Raw genomic sequence first — 17,993 nt, forward strand, 5'->3', positions numbered from 1 at the left:
GCTCTGCAACTTACTTTTCATCCATATTTTCTTCCTCCTTATTCACTTCTCTACATGTGTCTTTCCCCTCATTTTTTGCTTCCTCTAATGTAATTGGGATACAGGGTCTGACAGTCAGTCTGTTACCCTCAAGAGCATGCGGAGAATCTGTGAGGGCTGGAGGAAATCCCTTATTTATGTAGTGTCTGGTGAGAGTGAAGAAGCTCGTGCTGTGTGCTGTGCCCACATCAGCATGGAGCCTTTTCTCAGCCGGGCTCAGCAGGGAGGGTGCTGTGCACGAGTGCTGCCCGGGGCTGCAGGAGCGAGCAGCACAGGGGCTGTTTGCAGGCAGCTGATGGAGCACACCAGAGCACTGGCCAACGTTCTGCCAGAAGACTGTGCAAGCATCAGTTGAGAGGTAAGAGATGTGCCTTCTGATGGTGAATAGGCTTTTGTGGGATGCAGACAGAAAAAATAAAAGAGCCTACAGACAGCAAACCATCAGGCCTCCAAAGACTAGCGTGGCAATTACAGAGAATTGCTTTAATTCTGTACAATTTTGCTTTAATTTTGTGTGAAATAGCCAAGCTTTGCACCGGGTGACTAATTGGAAGAATAGTATGTGATTGCTTCAATACGATGTCTTATAATTAGTAGGGAGGAATAACTTGCTTTCTTAAAAAAGAGTTTTTAAAACCAATTTAGAGAAAATTGCTTTTTCAATTGTTTGTGACACAAAGTTAAAAACTATTCTCAGTGGGACAAAACAAATAGGGAAGAGCTGGGGATACTGTTTCTGCTCCTTCAGCTTGTGCACCCTGTCAGAGCAGTCCCCCGGGACGTGGATCTTGAGTGTTCTTCTCTCTGACCGTTACTCAGTAGTGTTTTGTGCTTGATATTTATTGTTGCTGTTTCAACTTTACATGATATTGAAGGAAGCAAATCTGAAGTCAGTTCTTCCAAAAGCTCTGCAGATAGTGTATTTTCTCCAGAAAATGCTGCTCAGGCTTTATTAATGTGGGGAGTATGCTTTTCTTAGCCTTTGACCTGGAAGTGCCTGAACCCATATTTTCTCTAAACAAAAAACCCCTTCAAATAAGGAAAAATCAACAGCTCTCTTCATAGATCATATTCCAACCTGTTAATTTGTCAAAATTAGGAACAGCTGAAGCAGGGGTTTTGTAATGGAAATTGTTACACAAGCCTGTGCAAAGTAAGCCATTTCAGACTTACTTTCTCACCTGCAATTTTTTCTTTATTAAGTTTCTCCAAACTTAACTGGAATTCGAAGTTCTGTGTGGAGAGAGGGTGGAGGAGGGATCTATTAAAAGAATGCCATGTGAAATAATGCCTACAAATGGGCTTCCTGGTTTGTTTTTAGTGTTGTGTGTCTCATACAGGGGTAAGGCTGAGTTTTGACCAGTTTGAAGGGCTTTCATGTGACTGAGCCTCTGATAGGACATTCAGTTTAGGAAAATGGAAACTATGTGTTGAAACATTTTTGATTTTCTGCAACAAAAGTTGTGATGAAATGTCTTATATCAGACCAGTTTATATCAGCTGGATTTTTTCATTGGACTTGAACACCTTATTTCTTACTTATTTAGAGATCAAGAAAACAGCATTTACCAGCTTTACTGCTATATAAAAAATGCACTGTGGGGACATGAGGAAAAATCATTGAGTCAATTAAACTGTAGAAGTTGAGTCATTTCAACTATAAAAGTTTGAAGCTGACATATAAGTTAAATTGGAGGTTTAAACCACTGTTAACAGGCAATAGTCTCTTAAGGTAATAAATGTACTAGGCAATGCAGTCCCATACTGATCTCAGTCATGGAGCTTTTTGTAATGCCTTCAGCAAAACAAAATCCTCGTGGCTCCATGGATTTTGAAATTACTTGTGTTAATAAGGACAATAGAAATTGTGGTGTGTGTTTGTTTGTTTTAATAAAAACAACTGTTACAGTGTCTGTTGTCTGGAAAAAGTCAGTTGTTTTTCCCCTTTGCTGATTTGCATCCGCAAGCTGATGGAAGGTACTTCTTCGTTAGTGAAAAATTCAGGTCTGGTTCATCCCTTAACAATCCCTTGTTTGGTATCCACTAATTAGCAACCATTTATAGCTCTTGAGTGAACACGTGAATTTGGGACTCAAAACCTTGAAATGTTTCCATAAAATGAATAATATTGTGCAGTTTTTAAATATTGGTTAGAGTTTATCCCATTTTTATAGCTACTGTGTTACATATTTATAGTATATTGGGTCAAACTCATGGGCTGCTCACACTGTGCTGTGAAGGTGATTCAAAATCCTCTGAAGCATCAAGAGGAATAGGAGTGTGGGACGTGGTGGCTGTCAGTATTGTTGGTAGAGGTGCAGCTTGAGAAAAATCCAGCTGTGTAAACCTTTGCCCCTAAGATTTGCTGCTGTGGATTTGTGTAGCACGTGCCTGCTGTGTAGTATAAATAATCTCATCAGAGTACTGCCCTTTTTTCATCTTCTCAAAGCATTTGCTATGTAAAATACAAGCTAATCGTTAGCTTGTTGCATGTTTATTTTATAAAACTCTTAGTGTTTATGCTTTTTGAATTCAGTTTAACAGTAGTAAGAATTAAATGGTGTTCTGCATTGATGTGCCACCAGGGAAGATGAATAAAATTCTTAATCTAAATAGAATCGAGGTAAGGGTAATTTCTAATTTTAATAGGAATGTTAAAAGGAAGAAATCAAGTCCTGTATTTGCAGCATTTCTTGACAGATACCGATGCTGTAAATTATACAGTTGTTCTTCCTCTGTATGGATTTTGTAGTACTCACAGCAATTTATAGGTCTAGAGTGCAGCTGCTGGAAGTCATTTATTCTCAGTTCTGTATTAAATCTATCACATATATGCATTAACATTCAGTTCAGAGCTCAAGGGCTTATGGCTGCTTCTTTCTCACTCTGAGTTTCTGTCCTGGAAGTGTTTGCAAGGTATGCAGAAAACAAAAGTCAAAAACTTAAATTGATATACAAGAAAAAAAAAGAGGATTGTCCATGATAAATACTTGAAAGCAGCTCATTTTGCAGTTCCAGCTGAGCAATGAAAACAAACCCTGCTGTTAACGTTGCTGAAATTGGTAATGTTAATAAGCTTGTTTTGATGGATTAGCACTTCAGCCCTGTTTGCCTGAGTGACACTCTTTACACATGTCAATTGGACGTGTCTTCAAGTTAGAGAAACTTAATATTCCCTGCAGTCTGGTTTGGGTGCATCTTAGGCTGTAGGAGGCTGTCATTGATTTACTTGATTCTGCTTGTTTTAGTTGTGGGGCTTTTTTAATTAGAAGAAAGGGAAGTACATTATTTTAAATAGTTGAGAAGTATTTATAATGAATGTTAAAAGGAGCTATACCTGGAGTTTGACAGAAGAATAAGGGCAAAAGAATATACAGGCTGTGAGGAAATAGCAGTTGAAACAGACTGCCTGATATGAGTCCTATACCTGTTTATTGTTGATGATTTCCCATCTTTCATACTAAGATAATAAATCTAGGAAAGTTGAACTAAGTTCTGCTCAAAATGAGGAGAAACTTGCACCTGGGGGAACCTGATCTGATTTGTTGGAGAAGAGATCCTGAACTCTTGTGGCAGATGTAATATGTTCTGGCATGATTACTCGTATAAAAAGACGACTAGAACAGGCTAAACGTGAAAGATTTATTTGTTGTCTGTTAAACTGTATCAGTGAAAGTGCTTGTGGACCCTTTATGAAGTGATCTTGCCAGCACTAATAATTTACTAGGTTGTTTGTATGTAGCCTAATACCGCCACGACGGAGAATGAAACAAGTTTTCAATCCAGTAAACATTCCCAAATCCCTTCTAATTTTACAGCCTCAAAAAAGAAACAAGTGAAATAATCACACATGGTATGAGAGTTTAATAAAACTGTGGAAAAAAATAGTTGTGGATGAATGCCATTCTGCTGCATTTTTCAGTGAGTCATCTTCCACTGAAAAAAAGTCCAGGCCAAAACATTTCCTGAAAGCTTTAACAGCTTAGTTAAAGCTTCTAGATGTGATAAGACCTTCTGGAGGTTCCTAACTTCTGAGCCCTCTCCTTGGTGAATGGTTCCTGCTCTAGTTCTAGGCAAGCTCATTGGTGACAAACGTGACTGTAGCTGTACTAGGTGAAAACCTTTGTGAGCTAATGTATTAATTCTTATAGGGAAAAGATTGCTTTGCTACCTTTCCAAATCAGCTATTTCATCTGGGAGACAGCAAGTTAACAGCAGGGTTTTGGAGTGCAGGGACCAGATCCTGAAATAGCAGATAGAGAAGTGACAGCAAGGATTGCTGCATCATCAGTAGAAGATGGCTAGAAGTTTGGCTAGAACTTGCCAAAGCATGGGGGAGACAGATTATTGTGCAGTAGTTGCAGTCTGGTGCAATCAAATAATCAAGAGAAACTGCATCTTTCCCTGCCTTAACAACATTCCTGGAAAACATTAGTAAATTGCAAGAGCAGGGGTATTAACCAGTCATGGCTTTGTATAAGATAACTTTGCTGTTCTGTGATATTACATGTCGCACCTGTATGATGAATAGTAAATAGGTATAGATACAGAGAGAAAGTTCTACTAGGAACCTGAGTCCAGTAAATCCATTCACTGGTTGCTGTCAGTGGACTGAAAGATACAGTTTTATAAAGCATGCTGAGTCATCTTGGAGGGTATTACTTGAGGCTTAGGCTTATGATAACATTGATATGGATTTGTACTGTAACACTTGATATTTTGTGTATTCACGCATATGATGCAAACAAAATCTGCCTACGGTTTTGGCCATACAGAGTCTGTTTTGAGTATGTGGTGTTTCTGTAGTCTACACATGCTGTAGTATAGTGATACCATGAGACACTAAGAACTGCTGATGGTTTCTGAAGTCAGGAAAAATTAGTCTAGAGGCCAGATAAGACTTTTTGATTAGAAAGTTAGCTTGGAATTCCTCACAGTCAAGCACGTATTATGATCATGGTTGGTAAGGATAGGCTGAGTGGTGTTGAACTTGCTGTGAATGCTTGTAAGGGAGCCTTTGGTGGTCAGTGCAGCACAACCCTATCATCTAGCGGTGTTTCATTTGTGCTAACAAAGCCTTTATCCTGCCAGGTGTTTTTCCCAATGTTTATCTGTGTCTGTTTTTTGTATGGGTACAGTCACTTGTGTACATCATCAATTCACATGTAGTTAAAAGCCTTATGTGGAGGAAAGGAGCTACCAGGTCATGCTGTTTGCAACTTGGCAAATGTAGTATTTTGTAGAGCAGGTAGGCTCAGGTTTACGGTGATACCAGGTGATCCCTCCTGATGGTAAACGCTTATCTGAAAAAGGTCCTGTGGGGTGCAGTGAGGGCCAGCTGCTCCCTGAGGCAGGGCATCACCAGCTGGACATCAGCAGGAGCTGGGCATGCCAGCTGTGGTAGCCAGGCTCAGCCAGCAGTCCAGAGCCTCAGGAAGGTTTGTGGTGATGAGGTAGCTCAGAGAACAAGCTGTGAGGTCAGTCTGTGGATCAGGTGAGGGTGACTGGGTAAGAGACAGCCTCGTGGTGGCTCAGAAGTGCTGTGGTGACTGGGCCAAATGGAGCTCAGGAGGTCAGACTGGCTGGGGCAGCTGTGGCTGAGCTGGAGCCTGGCACCCTTATTGCGGCATGGCATGGCTTGGAGAGGGATTGGAGGTCCCAGGGCATGTGGAACTGGGGCTGCAGGGCCTGGGGTGAGCGTGGGTGCAGCTCCCTGCCGAGGCTGGGCAGAGCCCTGAGGGGTGAAAGCTCTAACACCTGTGTAAACAGCGTCCTCTGGGCAGAGCTGACACAGCTGAGGACATCTCGCTGTCAGTATCACCCCCGGATCTTTTTCACTTGCTTTTGTCTGAGATGCTTTCTTCCACTGAAAAGGATGACACAATACTTGTGAAATATGTTATCTGGAGCCTTGCCCAGATGAAAAGTGCATGAATGCACTTGGAAGAGTTTGAGCTTTATTACGGTCTTTGAATCACCAGCTACGCACGATTTGGCAGTCACTTCTGACTGAAAGCTGAATGCTAAAACCCAGGTTTAAACTGTGATAAAAACTAATGCTTTTGTCCCCTATTTCTATAGTAGTATGAAATTGTGGGGGTTTGTATGCCTGTGTTTTTCCTGGATACAGAACTCGGCTCAATAACATCTGTCTCTGCAGAGAGCAGGCTGGGTACTGCAGTGCACTTTGAAGCTACAGCTGCTGCAAAATACAGCAGCATGATTTGTACCCACGGTGATCCCAGCCCCCGTGAGCTGTGTTGATGGGAATGCTCAGTGAACAGGAGCTGGCTTCCTGGTGTATTGAGCTGTCAAACCTTAGATATATTATGTGGGATAAAGAACAGACTTTTTTCTTTTTCTCCTTACTGATGTAGTGCAATCAAAGCTTAATGATGAAGGTAGTTTTCAGGTTCTTAAAAGTCTTCTTGTCCATTCACTGTGTTTAGCTGGAACAAGCCACAGCTGGGACTCTCTGGTTATTCATTCATTTTCTGTTCTTATCATGGACAACCAGGTGTAAGGAAGACACAGAAGTATGTCCTGGTAGGGCTGGGACAGCAGCCTGGGGAAATGTTGCTGTAGTGGGCCTCTTGGACTGGCAGTGGTTGAAGATGGGGATTATCTTTAATCTCACTTGGTGTCATATGACATAACTGATTTAGTGTGGAAAAACACATGCTAGACTAGTGGACTATGTCCTCTAGTCTAAAGAGAGGTTGGAATAAGAAAAAAGTGCAAAACCGTGAAGAAAAAATAAAATAACCCTAAGTGCGGTAAAGTAGCTGGGTGAACTGCAGATATTTGTAGAGACTAATTTCCTCCTTTAAAGAACTAGTTCGTTATTCTGATAATCCAACTTTGATAGTGAATTCACTCCATTTTAGGTTTTTTTCTTTTGGTCCATTTATGCAGAAGATCAGAGTAAGATTATCTGCTGTTTCTTCTTTTTCACATGAAAAATCTCAAGGAATAAGATCTTCCTCAAGACGGAAGGGAACAATGTTCTATGGTTTCTTTTGGGACTCTCCAAGCTCACAGCTAAACAACAAAGTAGCGATGAATTTCATGCGGCTGAGCATTTTTTTTTTTTTTCTTTTCATTTTAGCATGTTACTGAACAAAACTGGGGCTCTTTGTAGGGCAATTTGTCAATGCCATGACTCTGAATCTCTCTACAGTATCGTGTGAAACAAAAACATTAATTTACCAAACCTTTCTAGATGTCATGTTACTGACTGCTGTTACTGGCTTACCAGTTTTGGCTTTGTTATGAACCCCTCAATTCTGGTTAGACAGTACTGGTTTAGAGGGGAAAAGTAATTTTTAAAGGCTTTTGGGTTCGATTGTTTGCATATGATGCGGCTAAGGAAGAAATGGTTAATAATAGAAGCCAGTTAGGCTGAAGTGTTGCATTGACTTTCCATTGTATCTCTAGGTAGCACAGGAGAAAAGAGGGGCAGTCTGCTGTCTTGTAAAAATTGTAGGTTAACTAATTAGAACCAGAGTTTAAATAACACTTCTGAACAGTCCAGTGTGCAGGACAAATTGCAGATGCTTTACTGCAGTTGGAAATGCAGTAGTACTTGGATTTGAACACACTAGGCAATGAAATCATTCTTGCACAGTGATTATTCATTTATATATTGGTTTATTAAAAATTTAAAAATATATTATGTGTTAATGCACTCAAGAAAACACAGTCTTCTGATTCAGATGATCAGTTGGTTAAACTACTGTCTACTCCTTCTTAAGACTACATCTCTTTCATTTTGTTTGCTTTTGTTTTTTTTTATTATTGTATCTCTGAGATTTCCAAGTTAGCCCGAGGAAGTAAAATGCAATCCTATGTCCAATGCATATCTTGGAGTAAATGAGATTTTAAAAATACAGGACTGGTTCATTTAATATCAAATGCTCTTTTCTTCAGCCATAAACTTAAAAACTTTATTCAGTGAGAAGTGGGTACTGTGATGCTTTTGTAAATAATGCATATAGAGCCTGATGCAATGCAAAGGAAAATAATTAGACTATAGATAGCCTATGGGCAGGCTGTGAGAAGTTTTGTATGCATATACTTGTTCATTCTTCATTGTGCCTCTTCTCATCATTTGAATCTGGTGCCACAGGCTCAGATTTGCTATTTTCCCTTCCTTTTTTATTTTTCCCCTGAATTTAACTGTCTCCTTCACCCAAGCCATTTCACAAATATCTATTAGTTTTCTTTTCAAAGGGACAAGATGCAGAAGCAGCATGGGAAAATGTCTGTAATAAAATAGGACGAGGCAGGAGGCTCCATACAGCCTGACGTTGACTGCGTAGTTGTTCCAAAGTCCGTAACTTTCCGCTGCTCAAATAACAGTGCCCACGACTGATTCCTGGAACAAGTTATATTGGACTTGGGAGTTCTGGCAAGCAGGATGTCCCTTGTTTCTGTTGGTAGGAGGCTGTAGGGTTTCAAGGAGATCTGGGTGGAGAAGGGAGGAACAAGATGGGTGTGGTAAGATCCCTAAATGCTTTAAGTGTGCACACAGCAGGGACAGAGGGGAAGCGGGCAGTGGCACCCCAAGGTGGCTTCTCTCAAGCACGTTTTTTATTTCCACACCTTCCATGCTTCCCCTTTCCCAGGAGCACGGGATTCTTATCCCTGACGGGCTGTTCCTTTCTGCAGCGTGCTTGAGACAGAGGCTAGTGGGGCAGGGAAGCAGACACAGGAGATTTGTTCAGATGCAGCAATTACAGAATGCCTTGTTTAGCTCTGTATGCACCTCTGTCCTTTTCTATTTCTTATGAAGAAAGACATGGCTAGGAGGTAAGGCAGCTTAATTTCCAGGGCAGTTTTCTCAGAGGAAAGCTGCTTAAAAACAAACAAAACCAAGACTGTTCATGGTTGTGAGAAACACTAAAAATTGTGATTGTTTTACACATACTTTGTTCATTTGTCATGAGATAATGATGATTCAGTTGTAAGTATCATTACAGTCCATTTTCACAAACCTTGATGAATTTAACTTGATGTTTCCTTAAGCAGAGTAGAGATAGAAATGAATAAATGTTTATACATTACTTGTCAGTTTTGGAGTGCTTTTGGAAATAAACAGCATGTTCTTTTGCTGACAGGATTTGAAATCTAGCAATCAGCGAGATGAAATTGCTGCAGCACGTGCATCCCTGAAGGAAAATTCTGCTTTCCTACATTCAATATGTTCAGCTTGTTTGGAACATTCAGATGTTGCATCCCTTACAGCCAGCAAGGATTCAATTTGCAGTGAAATACAGAATGCTCTCAATGTAATTTCTAATGCTTCCCAAGGAGTTGGAAATAAAATGGAAAAAACTTCATCTCACACAGCTACTCTTGGAAGTGCACTTGATGAGCTTGAGGTATGTAGACATGTGAGACTACAATGTTTTTGGAAAAAGAAAGGTTAATTTTTGAATAACTATTGGTATCATAAATGATGAGCCTAAAGGCATTAGAGATTGTTGCTATGCTTAGTCCTAGTCTAAATAGTATCACTGGAAATTATTTCATTGAGAGGGATGACTTTCTTCAGAGGAGTTTGGAATGAAGGCTACATGTGTGTTCAATATTTGGCTCCCTTTAAACAGCAGGGCAGAGTTAGTTCCAGTTGTGTCCCTACTGCTGGAGGCAGACACGTCCTGCAGTAAGTGGGCAGAAACCGTGAGTTCAGTTTGCTAATAAGTGGTTCTCAGCTGACAGTGCCCACTGCTGCCTTGGCTGCATTTGGGCTGCTACTGTGCAAGCTGAAGTCCTTTTCTGCAGAATGTGCCATTGGGATCATTCTGTAATTTATTTAATCGAGCAATTCAGAAACCTCATTATGTTTGCTGCTTATCATTAAATAGTGATGTAGCCAATGTGCTTTCACCACCTCTGCATTTCTGCTTCTCTTATTGAAGCAAATACTTGGAGGAAGGCAGCACTTTCTCTATTCCTGACTTCATCCTAGGCTTTTCTATGGAGTTTTTCTTTTTTCTCATGGCTGCTCTGGCTCTTACCAGTGTCATTTTCCATTGTCCTGCCACAAATGGTAAAAGATCTCCTTTAGGTGAGACTACAGCCCATGGTCCTCACGTGGTGTAGCTGATGTAGGCCCAGATCAACAAAAGGAATGAATGTTTCTAAACACATTTGCAAATATGGGTGGTTTTGATTGTAAATTCTGGGACTTAGCAGATCTCAGCATCCCAGTGCCAAAATTATGATGCATTTTCAGGAAAACTGCTGTTAGGACTGATGGTAGTAGATTTTTGTCTAAAATTTGCAAGTGAAGATTAAAGCAATTCATTGAAATATTACACAAGTTTCGTAGTGGCAGCTTATTGATCAAAACAGACTTCTCAGTCATGCTCAAAGTCAAATTAGGCAGGTTTTTCCCCCCCAGAGGAATGGGCTATAATTGCATGTTACATGCCGTCCGTCCTTGCTTCTCACAGCAGGTTTTAAAATCACAATTTCTAATCTATTTTCCTAATAAATGGAAGGAAAAAGAAACATGTAAGAGTAACACATGATTTGTTACAATGTAACTGTGAATGACAAATGATATCCCTTATATGAGACTCACTATTTACCTGGATTACTTAAAAATGTAAAAAAAAAAAAAAAAAAAAAAAAAAAAAAAAAAAAATTGTTGAAAGGGTTGCACTTTTTTTACTGCAGATGAATTCATCTTGCCTGTATGTAAGCAGTACCATTTAAATGATTGTAAAAATGTAATAACATTTATTATTCTTCTAAAATTTGAGATTTGTGATAATCACAAAATGGAAAAAAATTGTATTTTGAATTGAATTTGTTTTTACTTGGAAATGTAAGGACATAGAAGTCTGACTGTTGTAAAAAGCCATTTGTTTATCTAGCTGTAAATATATTTTTACCTAGGTAGCACAAATGGGAGTTGAAGCTGTGTGAGTTAGATAAAGCACAATTTATAGAGCATTTAACTTCTAAAATGATTTTATGAATTAGATGGTTGCACTTTTCTCGCTTTACAGAAAGTTCTATTGGCTAAGGACCCGAAATAACCTTTGCTCTATCTTCTTATTGCAAATGCAGTGCCATGAAATAGATTGATGTAGTAAATAGTCTGGTGGGAACAAATCTCATTAAATGTTTATAGTGTGGAAATGTATCTCGGAGCTTACCCAACAATCTAGTATCTAGATGTTTTGCAATATCATTCTTCCTTCACCAGTGCTGGCACTGTGAAAGTTATTAAAGATTTATAGGTGAGGAAACCACCAGTAAAATTAGAGCAGCTAACTCTTAAATCAGTAGATTCTCAACAATTCCTCTTAAAGGCTCCCAGTAACTACCATGTCATTTGTAAATAAACACAAAACTGCAACTTTAAAATTTAATTGCATATTAAGATCTGTGAAAAGAGCATGTGGGTGCAGCTTATCTAGTGCTTTCACTGATCTTCCATCTTCTGAATGCAAAGAGATTTCTCACAAAATGATGCAGGTCTTGCATGCCTGAGTGTCTGTCTGCGTGTTCAGCTGCTCTGTGGTCCTTGAGTGACCGTGGCCATCCAGCTGAACAACTACATCCGAGATGTCAAAAGGCTGTAAGTCAGTCCAGAACTTCAGGAAATACAACCAAGTTTCTGGATACCTGTGGGCCCTCTCTTTTTCCTGGATCAGAAGACCTTTGAGGGAGAAAACAGTCCTCTTAAATGCTCCCTTATGCTTGAGTCTTTAAGCTACTTAAGAGTAGCTGACTGCTGTTTAGCCTGTTAAACCCACCAGAGACTACTTGTTGTGTGTCTGGTGTCTTTTCATAGAGCCTTTCCTGCATAGATGTACTGACTATGAATAACTAATGAAATTATTTGAAGAATTTTATCTGTAGGGCAGAGTCTTAACTCATATTTTCCTTGTTATTGCCTGGGTTTTTTTATTTGGAGATGAACCAGGCCAGTGCTATTTGTCCATTTTGGTGTGAACTTTCTTCAAACTGTCTCCCAAAGGAAGACACTTCTGCTTTGGTTCAGCTGAGATTTGAAGGCAGTCATTTTTCCAGCTAAGTGGCTAATAGGCTGTGTCCTCCAGGTGTCTTAATCTTCCACAGTCAGTGAAGCTGTTTTTTCTGTAGCAACACTTCAGTATTCTACCTGCTAGGTGTGTTTTGCATTACAATGGACACCGTATGGATAGCTTGGCGTTGAGGGGGTTACTTGAGATATAGGAGCTTGAAGAGAAGTTGCTACAGCAGTGAATAGTGACCATGTGGCACAAGTTGAGCAGATGTGAGGTACCCCAGAACACCTTGGTGTTAAGGGCTGTGAGTAGGAAGGCTGAGTTTCGAATCTCAAGCACAAACTTTGTCTCAAGTCCCCTTGCCTAGCTGTTTAAGCTTTTATCTTGTGGTGTTCTGATATAACACTTCCATTTCTAGCTTAAGCTAGACAGTCCCTGAAATTGTCCTATTAAATCTAAATTGAAAATATAATTAAAATTCTCCAGCTTAGAATTAGTCTGGCACATACTGGATAACCACAGATAAGTTCTGCTTTGCCTAAATTCCACTTCAGGGTATCTGGCATAGTTTTCTTGTTTAATATTTCTTCTGAAAGCTTCACACCACCTATGGATGTGATGTAAGAGATGAATGGGTGTATATGGAGTGTAGGTTTGGAGATCAGGACCATACTGACACTGTTTCAGATGTTCAGTTACATCAACAGTTACTGGTTTGAATTTCTTTAAATGCTGAAGCTCAAATACTCTTACTTTCACATTTCATGAAAATACCATATTCTCCTTTTATTTTTCTTTAGAATATTTGCTTGCCACACAAACGTAATAATTCTATCAAGCCAAAAGAGTTGTCTGCTTTTGTTTACCCTACTTACTGAAAAGCAAAAGGACACTTACATCTAGGTCCTTTGAAAAAATAGTTGTTAAACAAAAGCTGCAGTTTTTATCTTTGCCCATATTCAGCCTGTTGAAAGTGGCTGGAGTGACTTTGTGCCATTGTGGATTGTACTGGACTAAAAAACAGCAGAATCAGATGGCTCATGTAATCTGATTTAACTTTCTCAGCTGTGAGCTAGCACTGTTGACTCTGAGTTAAATCCAGAGGTTCTCCTGATCTCTAAAAAACTGAAGTTTGGAGGCATTGAACCCCTCTTTCAAACAAAGCTTCGACTCTGCTCTGAGGGTCTGAATGGCAGAGAGAACTTGGGTTTGGCTGCAGATGACCTCTATGTGTAGCCCCACTAGGGAGAATGGAATCTGCCATGGTCAAAAGTATTTTGGGTGCTTCCAGTGGGAAGGGCTAGAAGCACATCTGGGAAGCATAACGTGACTGTAGTTCCTGCAAGTAAAGAATAAAGCACCAACTTCACTGGACTTGCTTTTCTTACCTGTACTCCTCATTTTTTCCAGAATTTGATTGTCCTGGATCCTCTTGTAGTGAAGGAAGAGAAAGTGAGGCCCTCCCTGGAGCAGCGGCTGGAGGCGATAATCAGCGGCGCGGCGCTGCTGGCCGACTCCTCGTGCACGCGGGACTCGCACCGCGAGCGCATCATCGCCGAGTGCAACGCCATCCGCCAGGCCCTGCAGGAGCTGCTGGCCGAGTACCTCCGCAACGTGAGTGCCGCGCTCGGGGGCTGCCTCACAGCCTCGGCCTAGGGGAGGGTAGGATTTCCCCGAGAATTAGCGTGCAGTTTAACCTGTATTTCTCAACGTGCTCTTTAAAAGGTTCAAAAGGACGTTTTTCTATGGAAATCTAAGCCAAAACTAAGTACAAATCCCCCAAATGAGTATGAATTGTATTATATCATGTATATGAAGTCTGTGGAAAATGCCATACCACAGACAAAATGTACATGTTCAGGTTATTTTATGCTTGTTGTGAACTGTCACTGGTTCAGAACAGACATAATCCTTCATATCCCAGAAACAAGTGTTTCTTTGTAATGCCACTTCCTAGATCAGAGTTTGAAAATGTAATCTCTGTTCCTGTAGAATGCAACAATTTAAATAATAATTTCTTAAAAGGTAAGTAATCTGTTAGTGTTGTTTTCAAGTAGGGTGTTCACACCAGAAGGGAAGAGCACCAATTTGCAAGTGTAAGAATGACTAAATTGCTATGTTGGGAAGACAGGAGTGTTGGGTAAATCCAGAAATCTGGTTGTCTGACATGCTTGCAGGCTAATTCAGCTGTGAGTTTTTTGAAAAGGAACATAGTTGGCATTTTAAAAGTGATTGTTCTTCTATGTTTGAAAAAAAGATTTGACACTTGTTACGTCTGGCAGGTAAATGTTGAAACAGTGGAGACTCAATACTGTTAATATAGGTACACAATGTTCATCTCATACTTTTCGTCTGTAAACACTTTCTGTAGGTGTAATGCTCTTTTCTAAACATACCTCAGGATGATTCATCAAGCACATTGAGAGAGCAATTGTGTGATACAGATATTTGTTCCCTTTTTGGGAAGCTGAAATTCCTTTCTGTTCTGTAAGTCATAGCAGTTAACACAGTCTAAAGCTGTTCTAATGAGACTGTTTGCTTTGTCTTACTCTATTGTCGTTAGGATAATGTGGTATAGGGACTAAAATAATCTATACATATCAGATCTTTTTTCATCTCACAGATACTATACATTTTGATATTTCTCTTTATTTATTGAGGGGCAGGTGGAATTTACAGATGCTTTATTCAAGTTGTGCTTTCACTCCCTATTCCAGAGAAAGGTGCTATAATATTTTTGCTCAGAATGCTGTTGAATGCAGCATTAATTCTCGAACCTCTCTGGAAGTGCTTGGGTTAGATAGTGAGATTTCTTCAGCTCTGGTTATCTTGGGATGTAAGTCTTTGGTACGCTGTTGTAGCAGATTTCTCTTGCAATATGTGTTCTAGGGTGGGTCAGGGTTTGCTATTAAGTGGCTGAAAGTTTTATAAGGGAAGGCATTCACCTTTAATGGTTGGACTCAATGACCTTGAAGGTCTTTTCCAACCTAAATGATCCTATGATTCTATCCTGTCGTAGCCAGAGCATGTGGCAGGGTGCAGATGTGGTGAACAGCATCCCATATCAGTCCAAAAGGCTGCTCTGGGTTTGTCCCAAGAATGCTTTCCTATGTATCTCTGGCATGAAACTACAAGATTTTAAGTCCAAATGATCTTAAATTCTTAGACTCTTGAAACAAAATTGTGATGATCTTTTCTATTTCAGAAGTAGTCATGGGTTTAGGGGTACATAATGTACAGTAGGTGGAAAAGAATAATACATAATCCACTCCACTGACTTGAGAAAGTCAGAAAGCAACTATTGAAATATGACAGTAAGGGAAAGTGCCATATAATTTGCTGCAGAACACAGTTACTGCACAAGGTGGCAAAGACAAGGAAGAAGAAAGGAAAAAATACAAAAGATTTAAAGGTATGAGGTTACATAACAGGAGGGAATGAAAAGTTTTCAGTTTCTTTTAGAGCTCTTGACCTGCTTAGACAGTTATTACTGAATGGAAAAACTCTCACTGAGAATAGGTTATGGCTATTACTGAGACTGTGTTAAATATGTTTTTCAGTGGGAAGATTATCAGATGTCAGTTCCTTTATTTCACAGCTCTTACCCACTGAAGAAGAGATGATAAATCCAGGAAACAGTGCTGATTTATCAGTGTCTTTTTGGCTCTTCTATTAATAGTTTCAATGAGCCAGGACTGGGAATTGAATGAGCTATAAACATGATGACAGCCATTTGTTACCATAGCACAATCTAGGGTTGTGATTCCCTTCCTCTCCTTGGGAACACTGTTGTACTCCACAGGCAAGTGCTCTGTCTGTGGAATACTTCATGGGAATTTGTGTGTACGCCCTCCTGGCCTGTGCCCTGTGCTCTGAGTAAGGCCCAGAGCCTCTGTGCCACAGCTTGTACATGAGAGTGGAAACTTTTCCTTGCCCACAGTCTACCCCGCTCACGCTTTGCTCCTGGCTTTGTGCTCCTGGTGTGTGGCTCCCAAGCCCAGCGTCCCTGCTGTCATTTCAGCCCTCTGCACTCCTGCTCACGAGCTGTGCTAGTCAACTGCTTGGAAAGGTTTGCTTTTTTGGAGATGGGTCTCCTATTTCTTGCTGGCACATTGGCTTGATCGCTTGCCTTAAGGCTTCTTCCTGTTTGAGTGTTGCCAGTGGGAGTTGCTGTGCCTTAGAGACACCTCACCCAGTAAGTGCCACCTCCACAGATCCTCCTCTGGCAGCTGGTTTGCCAGGAAGCTCTGGGAGCTGCACTGGTGACATCCAGGGTTGCTCTGGTGCTGATGGTGGATGTGCCCTGCCTGCTAAGTGTTGAGTTTCAACACTTGGGGTGTTGCCAAGGACTTGGGTGCCTAAATTCTGTGTAGACTCTACGTTGTTTGTTCTTTTGAAACTAGGTCTCAGTGCTTGAACTCTACAGGAACTTAGGATTTAGCCCTAATATTTGAAACAGTATAAGGAGTATAGCTTTTGTGGTTCCTAAATTTATGTTTTAATTTTTCCTCAATTATTTACAGTGTCTAATAAGCCTTGAGGACATCAAATGAAATTAGGAGCTTGTTGGTGTCAGTAATAAATTTTCAAAAATCTTTTTTTAAAGAGTTTTCAATGCAAGCTGGGAGAAACATCTTTTCAGAAGATACTTGCTTTTATGTGAGTGTGTTTTTCACAGAAGCTTTATCACAGTGAATGGTACAATGGAAAGTGAAGCAAAATGCTTTCTACAGGAGCCTGTAAGTTCTTCTGTTGAGAGTAACTCAGACACATAGTAAATTGCAAATACATTTATAATTCTCCTGAAAGGCAGCAGGTTTTCTTCTGAATTGTTTCAAAAATTCTTTGAAATTATTTCTGTACTGTTGTTATCCTTTCTGAATTTTATTCATAGACATGAATTGTTAGGGGATATATTTGCATTTTAGGACATCCAGTAACAGGAATTACTATTATGGGTTTGGATATCTTATCAATGGCAGAATCATAATGTAGTACGGATAATAATGTAATAATGTATCCATGGGAGTAATCATTTTGTTCTAGTAATAAGTACTTGCTTTTTCCTAATGACAAGCTCTTGTCTTTTCATCCTTCACAATGAAAAGTTATTGAACACATTGGAGTGCAGCAATACAAGCTCCCTGTTGAGTTTTTTCTGAGCTTTTACTGAGTCACAATAAGGACGTTCCCTTTCCTGGGGGGTCAGAAGGGATGATGGAGCTGTGATTGAGCGTGAGTGGAAGTGGCTGTTGTGAGCAGCACTAAGTGGTTGCAGGTACTGCTGTCTCTGCCTTCATTAAATAGGGTGGTGTGCCTGAACAATTATTCTCATCCTCCTCTGGCTTTCAATAGCGATCACTCCTAGATTGTTAAGGCTGGTAAAGAAAGGTCAGATACACTGATAATATGAGAGCAGCTTTCTTGAAATTGACAACTCCTTACTTTTGGAATGTTGTTTCATGATATTTAAGCTTCATTAGTTTCAGTTCATTAGTTTCTCAGCTTATTATGGCTGTAGATTGGAGATACACGTGTGTGTGTGTGTGTATGTGGGTCAATGTATTTTTCTCATCACTTCTGATTTTGCTTTCTTCTTGTGTATTCCAAAAATTTCTGTTTCTTAACTGGGCTTTTATGTTATGATTCCCTAAATGTTTGGGTCAGACATGGGTAATTTAGTCTGGACGTGCCTGTGGCTCTTGTGCCACAGGTGGTGGCAGCTGCTGTGTCGTGCTGTCCCACAGCTGTGCCGTGTGTGTGGCAGGGAGCAGAGCCAAACCAGCCCTTCTCACACCAGCAGTGCTTCCATTTAAAAAGTGTGAGGAGAATGATGATACATTTTACCTTGAGGCAGATCAGGAAGTGAACTGAGGTTGACCACCTTGTATGTATTTATATTACTGCTAATCAAGCCCTTGCCATCCATGTAGCCTAAGGGCAGGC

General features: G+C 40.2%; 1 protein-coding gene across 4 annotated transcripts in view; it reads left to right on the forward strand.

The window, feature by feature from the left end:
- CTNNA3 (catenin alpha 3) overlaps positions 1 to 17,993 on the forward strand; it is a 431,590-nt gene that overhangs the window by 72,847 nt on the left and 340,750 nt on the right. For all 4 annotated transcript variants that reach the window (XR_001865897.1, XM_017746366.1, XM_008642756.2 and 1 more), the window contains exons 6-7: positions 9,159 to 9,422; positions 13,458 to 13,661. Coding sequence is in view for 3 of the 4 variants with exons in the window: in XM_017746366.1 (XP_017601855.1) it covers positions 9,159 to 9,422; positions 13,458 to 13,661 (468 nt within the window). In the remaining variant the exon portion in view is untranslated. The remainder of the gene's footprint in view (positions 1 to 9,158; positions 9,423 to 13,457; positions 13,662 to 17,993) is intronic.

This window comes from Corvus brachyrhynchos, unplaced genomic scaffold (assembly GCF_000691975.1).
Source record: "Corvus brachyrhynchos isolate BGI_N302 unplaced genomic scaffold, ASM69197v1 scaffold279, whole genome shotgun sequence".
NCBI lineage: Eukaryota > Metazoa > Chordata > Aves > Passeriformes > Corvidae > Corvus > Corvus brachyrhynchos.